The 10,372-nt window shown below is 38.9% G+C and overlaps 1 protein-coding gene and 1 long non-coding RNA gene across 2 annotated transcripts; one reads left to right on the forward strand and one right to left on the reverse strand.

Annotated features, from left to right (window-relative positions):
• The first annotated feature begins 523 nt into the window (after positions 1-523).
• LOC141401424 (uncharacterized) lies at positions 524-1,863 on the forward strand. Its single transcript, XR_012412370.1, has 2 exons — positions 524-657; positions 1,666-1,863. It is a non-coding gene; the product is annotated as an uncharacterized lncRNA (long non-coding RNA).
• Positions 1,864-5,314: 3,451 nt separating this feature from the next.
• Positions 5,315-10,017, reverse strand: LOC141401423 (apyrase). The gene is made up of 2 exons (XM_073981664.1): positions 5,844-10,017; positions 5,315-5,783 (listed from the first exon to the last, which is right to left on the reverse strand). Exons 1-2 carry the CDS (start codon positions 6,911-6,913, stop codon positions 5,486-5,488), a joined length of 1,368 nt encoding a protein of 455 aa, XP_073837765.1. The 5' UTR covers positions 6,914-10,017; the 3' UTR covers positions 5,315-5,485.
• Between the last annotated feature and the right edge of the window lie 355 nt (positions 10,018-10,372).

Consider the following 10,372-nt stretch of genomic DNA (forward strand, 5'->3'; position numbering starts at 1 on the left):
GAGATAGATTCTGATACCAGGATTATTTTTACTTTTAATATTATGTTACAAAAGAAGCGTTATAATTTGTTTTCTTAATTGTACGATTAGAAGTTTTTGGACTCGATGACAAACACTTTGATGGACTTAGTTCTATATAGTTTAGACAAATAACTATCGATCCTTATTGAACCCCACACAATTATTCACTAATAATTATTTGAGAGACACTCCTCTCGATAGTTACCGCGCCCATAAGCTTTTTAGTTGGCCACCGTAGTAATTAGAGCTTTGTCAGGAAGCATAAACTTGTCCACGAAAAGTAGGATATCGCTGTCAACAAGACTACAAAATGCCCAAAAAATCATCGAACAGTCTTTAAACTGCAGTTATGTTAGACTTGTATAAGAGACCTGAAGATGTTGTCCAAACATATTCTCTTGGACCTTGATGTACTTTTGGAAGTAATCTTGCGAACCATATTAGGTTCGATTTTAGACCGAATCGGTTAGTCCCTTCGACCATTTTAGTGAATATTTTTGAACTTTTATGGCGGAGGTACCGATATGACTTAAATTTAATTTGGACAATACATTACGAGATCCATAACTTGGACCGAGAGTTATCATGAGTTCCAAACTGCCAGACAAACAGAGATACAGACGGATGGACGGTGTGGTAAGTACTTCCATCTTGGCTGAAACGAATATCGTCCAAACATATGTGGAGTCTTAACTCATTATTTTGATGAAATCTATACGATACAATCCTAGTATATTTAATCTCTTAATCTAAAGTCTGAGGTTACAATTATACTTCGGTAATGATAAGTAAAGTGACGCACAAAAATTCATTTGTCTTCATTATTTTCTCATACTGTTTAGCAGCAAATTTGTCTAAAACAGAATAACAACATTTCGGCGATGGCAGTAAAATAAATTTCTAATTGACTTTCAATATGTAGTCCACGAAGGACCGACCCTTCATACATTTTATTCAATAGATTTTTTTATATATTTCCATTCCCATAATACTGAACTCGTTATTTATTTGAGTTTTAAGCCTCGAGAACTCTATACAGTTCGAATAAATAGAAGACATGGGGTATATTCATTAAGGAATTAGCATTTGATAGTGGTATGATATGACAGGAAGAAGTAGTTCAGATTTTATTGGAAGTTTCTCTCAAAAACAGCTTACAAACAAAAATTTTTAAAATATTTTCTTACAAAACTTGTTAATGATGTACATTTTTTGTTCAGAAACTTAAGAAAATATAAGTTTTAATTTGAAATCTTCAAATATACAAACATGTTTATGAGAAAAAATATAATGACTAGTTACAGTAGCTTAAAAAATTTTGTTCGACCAAACCATTTCGGGGGGGGGGCCCGGGCCCCCCGTGCCCCCCCCCTGCGTACGTCCCTGATCCCAACCATGGTCACTTGATTCCTAGGGATCAATATTGAAGTGACTCCCTTAATACCGCCACACTAAATCACTTAGCCTTTTACATTGCCTTTAGGCCCCCCTTTTACTTTCTTTACCAGAACATTATTCTCATCAACGTATCTTCATTTAAATCTCATATTTTTATTACTAAACTTAAACCTATCATTATAATTTTGTCTTTAAACTAATATTATACTATTTTTGTTTTTGTTTTTTTTTTGTTTTTCTTTACAGGCTCACTTTGGCCAAATCGAATCCGGTGTTCCGGAGTACCCTATTATTCTATGGAGGGTTGTATTAAGGGTTATTAAATCAATCTACTTTTTTTTGTCACGAAATAAGAAAAAAATACATATGTATAAGAAATAAAAAAACTAAGATATAATTTTGTATAAAAAAACACAAATATTAATAAAAAATAAAATACGGAAATCATACAGTCTTCTATTCAAAACGCCTTCAGGCCTATATCACCATTGATACGCTGTCCTCCCAATCTTATACAAGTTTCTACTGCTAGCGGAAATGTGATTCTAAGCCCGACCTAAAGGAGCTCCCTGAAGTCTTAAATCTTACCTCTGTTTCAAACGCTAAACAGTGAAATTCATGTAATAATAACTTGATGACAGCTACTGTGCCTAAATAATTAGTTCAACTAGTATGATTTAGGTTTACAAAGTAGAATTGCTAAGGTCTAAACGTCTAAAATTAATGTGGATTTTTATGCAATGGTTCTAAGTATTTTTTTTTTTTTTTTTGCTTATCATTGGCAAAAATTACGTGCTGGCGGCATCGCAACATGGGACTAGGGGACCCCCAGTGGGAGAAGATTCGTCACTCCAAAGCAACACACCCGGTCCCCTAAGGTTTATTTTTTAAAAAAAAACATATTTTGGAAGGTGGTTTTTGTAGCTTCCACCGTGGAAAAAACCTACACCATAGCGAAGCTCCACGCAATTTTTTTTGCGCCAGGGGCGAATCTACTGACTTGGGGCGCCCGCAACATGTATTTATATCAGAATTGTTTATTCTTTTAGGGAAATGTTGTTAAAATTACGTATAATAGTTTAATAAATTATTATTAAAAAAATCAAATTACAATTATTAATTATTTGCGGCATGGGAAAGTACTCTTCGTCGAGTCTCATATTTCATAGGTTTTTGTAATAATGGTGATACAAGCAAAAAAGTAAAGACCCATATCTCGGGAAGTATAGACTTTGCTCTGGAAAATTAAATATCGTTATAATCAGGGTACAAAGAGCTACCTATGGTAAAAATTTCAGACCCATCCGACAGGTGGTTCTAAGCCACACTTGTTTCAAATTCTTTATTTGTCACCCAAAGTAGTAGGCAATGCTTGTATTCAATATATTTTTTATAAATCGTAAAAACACTGTATAGTTAAATGGAATATTGTTTTGAGGGCCAATAACAAGAGATTTGCACAAGAAACCATATAGCTTTTACATAATTTGCTGCTATAAACGAACAATTAAAATCAACATTTTCAAATTTTGGTTTTTGCAATATATTAGTTGTCTAAATGTACATAACCGCATTTTTCTTGAGACAAAAATTTCTTTTCTCCTTGTAATCCGTTCCGCCACCGAATCCATAATTATTTTTGTTATAAGCGAGTAGATTACACAATACTACTTGATAAACTTAAATCTAGGTTTTTGTTTGATTCGACATCGTGTAAGTTAATACACTCATTCTTGTCAGGGCGTTCCCAGTATGTTACATACAATGGAAGTACTTCCAACAGGCGTAATTTTTACAGTGGTGTGCCCAAAGGGACCCCCTTCTTTTTATTTTATATATTAATGACATTGGTAGTTGTGTTTTGGGCAATGCCTGTCGTCCTTTTTTGTATGCAGATAACATACATTTATTTTTGAATGGGAAATCTGTTGCTCAATTGGAAGATAACGTCAAAATTAACTTATGCGCCATTTCAAATTGGCTGCGAAACAACAATTTGATTGTAAATGCTTCTAAGACTAAAGCCATGCTATTCGGTCCAATATGGCGTATGGATGGTAGTATGAATATACAGATTGATGGCTCAACGGTTGGTTTTGTTGACAGATTAAAATGTTTAGGAGTTGTTATAGACTCAAAGCTGGATTTTTCTGCCCATATTGATGGTTGTATTCTACAGAACTGTTTTTGCCATTTAGTATTAAGAGAAACTTAGCTTATTCCATGTTAATGTCTATTATATCTTATGGCATAGAAGTCATTTCTGGTACAACGGAGGAGAATATTGATAAACTACAAAGACTTTTCAATATAATTTGCGTAGATCTCAAAATGTTTTTATTTACAATTTTTTGACATTTCTTTTTCTCATTCTTCGTAGTTGTTTACATTATGCAGCCAGCGTTCCCATACTTTCGGTTTATTTTGCGAAAGCGTTCCCATATTTTCAGTTTATTTTGCGAAAGCGTTTGTGATACAGAGTACCAAATTGTACTCTTAACGCATTTAACTTTCGCATCGCAATACAGAGTAACCCCCCAGGGTTCGAATACATGGGAGCATTGATGTCCAAAATAAATAAGAGAAAATTGACGGGAGAGTACTGAGCCTTGTTAAACAACGGCTGACATGGCTCTCATTTGAATTCGCTATTCTCTGTTGTTACGACAACGTGCAGGCGTGTACATCATTAGCTGGGAGGTTCCTATCCTAGACTGCGGCAAAGAGAAGATAGCTCTACCTGCAGCATGACTGATAGTGAATAGAGGCCTTATGACCATATTTCCATTAGAACAATTATGTACATATGTCTTTCTTTTTGGAAAGATTGAAGATTTTGCAAAGTAATTCAAAGGCTTCTGCATGTAATTTGCCTCTTGGAATGCTGTGAAAACTATATAATTTATGAGAAAACTCAGGAAATTTACGAAGCTCATTAGCATATATTATCCACAAGAACAGCTTTAAAGCGCTCTAGGATCTCAAAATTATTAGTCCCACTGAATTTTCATCAACTTCCAGACTAAAAAGCTCAAAGAAATCTGCAGGGGTTCCCTTTAACGAGCTACACGCGATGTCTGACCTTAAATAACGGCAATCAATCCACAAATATGAGCCTTAACCAAAGGCGAAACATGTCATGTTACATAGTGGTGTTCCTATTTTGCCTAAAAATATCATGGACAACCAGAGGCATTCGCTAAAGAAAGAAAATGTAAAATTTGTATTGCTTATTCCATAAATTTTACGGTAATATCCATATTTAATTTTTATAGAATTTACCGTTCTTCGTATTATGAAATATATTTTTGTTGTATTTAATATTGTTTATTAGGGATATGCAATAGAACTATGTACTTGGATTTTCATAAAAACGCTTCCTTACCCTTAAACCCCGAGATTTATAGGGTGTATGTAGACTTTTTTGGTTGACTGTATATAAATTCGATATCGGTAATGACAAAAACTTGAAAAATACAGGATAATAGAATTCTGAATCAGGTTGCAGCGGTCAGTACGGGCACCGTATAACTTCGAAGCACCAGGGGCCGTCACCTAACCAATCATGTATAATATACATTGTATATCATTGAAGTCAACGTCTGCTCGTTGTCGTAACGACAGAGAATAACGAATTCAAATGAGAGCTATGTATGTAAGTCGTTTAACAAAGGCACATTACTCTCCCATCAATTCTTTCTCATTTATTTTGGACACCGATGATGTATATGATAGTGTGTCAAACAGGTTTGAAACAACTAATCTCGGGATGAGAAAGGTGCCTTTCCAACTTTTGCATTCAGAAATTATATTCCGCAATTATTTTTTGTAAATGACAAAATTCGCTTCGTAGGTATAAAGAAATTCACTTTGCATATAATGTTGTACATTTAGGTTTTCTTTTGCATACTCAATTAGTGTTTTCTATTTTATTTTAAAATTATAAACAAATCACATTAGCATAACTTAAAAATAAAACTGATTTGATTGGAAGTTGTTAAATTAAAATCCTAATAGTATAATACATATGTATATAATATTACAACAGCCTACAAAATTTTATTCACTAAATAAAATCAATACCTTCATATTTTAAATCAGTTTCAATGTGTTGCTCGGCGTACAATGTTTTACCATGTATGTCAAAAGCGGTAATAAATGTTGTGGTTTTACCGTTCAATTCCTCCGTTTTAAGGGCGACAATTATACGATCATCTGTTCCCGGAATAAATTTAAAACTTGAAAATCCATGTGTAGGATGATTATTATTAGGGTCTAATACAATGGTTTCGATTTTACCGAAGCTTTCATTGGCCGAAATAAGAAGATTACATCCCATATACTCATCTCGTGTTTCGTTGTATCTAAAATAAAACAAATAATTACCATATTGAAATTGTTAATATGTGCGCCTATGAACTCACTTCTCTTTGGAACACCTTCTTGGCAAAAAGAACCACTTTTTATGATATGCTGACCATACGCCACTTTCGTGTATCATATAACCTGGCCATGTTATCTGTGCAGACTCTTCTCGTAGCCTCTTAAAGTTATACGACCAGTCTAGAGATTTGACTGCCCCATTTGTGGATACCACTTTCAAGAACATAGGGTTTTCATTTTCGAAATCACCCACACCATTGGTCCACTCCTTTCCCATTGAGCCAACATACAATAGACCATCCTTAACAGTTGCCCATTCTGACTTGAAACCCTTAGCATTATTTCCATTTCCATCTAGTAGAATTACCCAAGGTATTGGTTTGTCATTATTCGTAATGTCATAGACTATGCCAGTACGATCATCGAAACTTAATATTCTGCCGTTAAAGGTAACCAGCTCGGATAATTCCATGCCACGACCTTTGAGTGAAAATCCTGACTCAAGCACTGCAGGTTCTCCACTGTCCCATGTAATTGATATCTCATCCTTGCCCGCAGTATAAGAAAGGTGGCCCTTTTTCAAAAAACTTCTCCAGACAGTAGCACCATTTGTTTCAATTTTTGAATTCGTATCCAGATCAGCAACTATTGCTATACGGTATGTAACCATGCCCGGCCTACCCACTTTTGGAGGAGTTAGAGGATAGGTACTATTGTATAAAGCTGATATATCTGTGGGGAGATTCATTCTGCTATCACCATTTGTATCTGAATTTCGGTGACCACTTGTTGAACTGGCATAATTTTTAAGCCAAGCTGCATCCGACGAAGATGTACTGCCTCGCACGTAATAGAAAAGCACTATTAAAGCACACGCCCCCACAATGACCATTGTGATGTGATAGTTGAACCGTACCGTTCTATTTCCAATACGATATGTTGGTGGTGTCCGCAAGGCCACTCGCCAGTCACGATTATACATGACTGAACGTTGTTGATGTGATGTTCTGGGTGTGCTATTGTTGAGCTCTCTATAGCTATGACCGGATGAGGAGGCAAGTGATGGCGTGGCGTTATGACTGTTGGTGGTGTATGAAAATTGATGCTTCATTTATCTTTTAGAACAACAATTGTCGACGATGAAACTATCGAACATGATTAATACTCTACGTGTTTTTAAATAGAGCTTAAAGTTTTAATTTTAAAAAAAAAAAACTAAATATTAGTTGAGGACATTTTTTACTTTTTAAAAAACGACTGTTCTTCCTTCCCTAGGCAATAAAATAACAAAAAATTATGGCATGATCAGCTGTTTTTGATAGGATGTACCATGGCACAATAATACAGGTAGAGCTGCAAACACAGCTGATTATCACACTATTTGTCAAAATTCAGTATTGTGAATAAACCATGGCACAATTACCCAGGTAGTGGCATCGTATAATTTTGAACATGTTATGTCAAAACTTTCTTTATGTTGTTGGGAAAATTACAACAAAAATATTTTTTTTATAAAGGGATTTGACTTTTCATATTCGATCAGCTGGTGTGATACCACTACCTGGTAGTTCTGCCATGGAATAAACACACATACAAAATGTAAACAAGCAATTCACAATAGTTGTGTCTTTTTACTTTTTCAGTAACAATTATTCAGTAACTTCTTTTCAGAGAGTAAGAGAGATTTTACTCCTTGATACGAAAATAGAGAAAAAAGTAAAAAGACAGCATTTAGTGAACTTTAGCAAGATAACAGTTGAGAACCAAAACAAAAACATTGGCGCCACTGCATGCAAGAAAAACTAACTCCAAAGCAATGAAAAGTTCTTCAATTTTGAGCAAAATAAGTAGAAATTAATTATTATATTAATAAAATAATCAATAAATATAGCTGAATCGTAATATTTATAGTATTTTTCCACAAAAATAAAATAAACGTTGCGCAGCTGACCATTACCAGATGATTGAAACACAGCTGATCGAACTTGCTAAATGTTGCTGGGAAAAATTCTTTCAGCAACTCTTAGCAATTTCTCAGCAAACAACTGTCAAAATTGTTCTCTCACTTCGCTCTCTTTTACTGAACTTTTGTGTAAAAAGACAGCATTTAGTAACATTTCCCCCGCCGGGGATAACAATCTTGGCGCGATGCGGGGGCTAGACGTCACAACACTCTCATTTAACTTCTTGTAGTGTTGAACTGGGAGGTTGTGATTGACCAAAGGTTATCCACTCTCTGTCACACACCAACACGGTGCACTAGAAACTCATAGTGCATCTCTGGACTGAGTGACACATATTTGGTAGCGATCTCCTACCAAAATAATGGTGAGATCCCCTAACACCGGGGTGTTATGCGACCTCGTGCTCATCGGTGTTCCAAAGGTTTGCAGTTAGGGTACCAACTGTATTCGAACGGAGCCTCGCTTGATACCTGGGCACCTCAGCGAGTAGTTAGTGCCCCAGTCATGGTAGTGGAGGGCTATGCCATGGCTGTACTCAGCTCCCCCATTACCGTCAATTTCTCATGGAAAAATCAATTATTAACAAAACCCCAAACAACAACAATCCCGAACCATCAACATTACCGACCCTTGCTTCGAACCCGGACAATGCCGCACCTCGTGCGAACACCCAACCCCTGGGCGTGGACGTCAACAAACCGACAGTGGACAGTGTGAACGACGCCATCAATAAACAGAGCAGGGAATTGCTCGAGCTCCTGGGGGACAGTGAGAGTCTCCGACTCAGTCAGGAGAGCCCCCCTCCATGGGACTGGGAGAGTTGGGAGGATGATGAGATGGATATTACAATTATCCCATCTCAATCATCCACCGCTACTCTCTCTCGTGCTTTGGAGAGCTCTAACCTAACGGTCGAGGCTCCCTCTCCTTCAGGGGCTAAACTGTCGGTCGGTTCCGACAAACCAACCCTGAACAGGCAAGACGCCTTGGTTGAGGATGCTGTGGAGGAGGATACGTCGACGGCCTCCCCCATGTCTCCCTCTACCAAAGCCAATAAATCTCGGCAGAAGAAGGACAGGTATAACTACCGGAGAGCCATCTACTACTGTCGTAGATTTATTGACAAGGACCCATCCGAGGTGACCTCGTCGGAATTTAGGGAAATTGGCCTGAAGATCAGATTTGTGAGGCGTTTTGAAAAGAAATACCCTCACTTTGAAAGGATCTCCCTGCCAATTGACCAGATCCCGACCCCTGTGGAGGCTGCAGTTTCCAGCTCAGCGGCTGAGAAAAAGGCAACCTCTATGGGGAGAACCACAAAACCAGTGCTGTCAATCTGCTCTAATCCCTTGCGAGCGTCTGCGACGACCGCGGCAGGATTAGACAGGTCGACTCCACTGGCCCCGAAGACTACGGAGCGTAAGGGAAACACTGGTGTGATCCCTTCCGTTTCGAAGTTGGTGCAGGGTAAAGTGCAGCCACCAGTTAGACAACCGTCAAAGGTACCGCCTATGCCAACTGTCTTGCCAGTGTCTGCCACTGAACCCGCCGGGGTAAAGAAGGTTGTAGATCCAGTAGGGGCGACGAACTTACAGTTGACTGGACAACAGACAACTGTAAGGTCGTCGACACCTACTGGAGCTCATTCTTCTGATGTAAAGAGAGGTGCTGGCAGTGGGAGTGGCCATGGGGTTGCAGCGGATGACGGACCATCGACCTCAAAACAGAGCGGATACTCGAAGACGTCTGCGCAGGAATGCGTCAAGAGGGTCCGATCTTCTGAGGATCCGCACCCTGTTGCTAAGAGGATGGTGGATCGTCGTCCGAGCAACCACATGGGAACTCTCTCACATGGGACCACCGGTCAGGGGAGGTCTGAGGGGGCTCAACCTGGGAAGGCTCGTAAAGCCGACCCAGGTAAGTCATACCCACGGTCTTCCAAGGACAAGGCCCCGATGTCAGTAAACCGGGAAGGCGTGATCGCCCCGGAGAATCTCCGGGTGGCGATAATTGACAAGGCTGATCTGGATGGGAGGATCAGCGATTCGCACTGGATTGCAGTGGAACGCCTGTTGAGAGAGGCTATCACCTCTGATGAGGTTGACGCCAGCAAGACCGGCTTCGGCAGAGCAGTCATCCAAAGGGGAATCAGAATTCTCTATTGTCAGGATCAGGAGTCAAGAGACTTCCTCATCCAACTAATAGGGGATTCTGGTAACCTCTGGGAAGGCTGTAAGCTAGCTGCTGTCCCTGTTGAGGAGATTCCCAGGAGGATTGTGGCCACTACGTGGGTGCCGCCTCCTGACTCTGAAGCAGAGGGAGTAGTTAAGATGTTGCGGAAGCAAAACAGAGGTCTTTCGGTAGACGGCTGGAGGCTTTTGAAGCGCTTCAGGGAGAGAGACGGCATGGTGATGCGTTTCACCATAGACAGTGAAAGTGCTGAGTACATCAGAGACTGTGGGGGAGTGCTGTACTTCGGTTCCGGTGGACTTCGGTTCCGGTTCTCGGGGTCACAGTAAGGTTGTTCAGCACCATGGTCTTAAGGTGTTGCAGATTAATCTGCACCACTGTAAGGCCGCAGCTGCTGAACTCCTTCTCTCCCTCAC

Source organism: Musca autumnalis, unplaced genomic scaffold, assembly GCF_047663935.1.
Source record: "Musca autumnalis isolate F117 unplaced genomic scaffold, ASM4766393v1 scaffold_4, whole genome shotgun sequence".
NCBI classification, from domain to species: domain Eukaryota; kingdom Metazoa; phylum Arthropoda; class Insecta; order Diptera; family Muscidae; genus Musca; species Musca autumnalis.

What these genes read in the sequence shown, in the direction of transcription:
- LOC141401423 (XM_073981664.1), bottom strand. Translation starts at nt 6,913, where the DNA reads ATGAAGCATCAATTTTCATACACCACCAACAGTCATAACGCCACGCCA. An exon ending in AGAAGGTGTTCCAAAGAGAA is followed by an intron (nt 5,784 to 5,843) that starts GTGAGTTCATAG and finishes GTTTTATTTTAG; the next exon opens with ATACAACGAAACACGAGATG.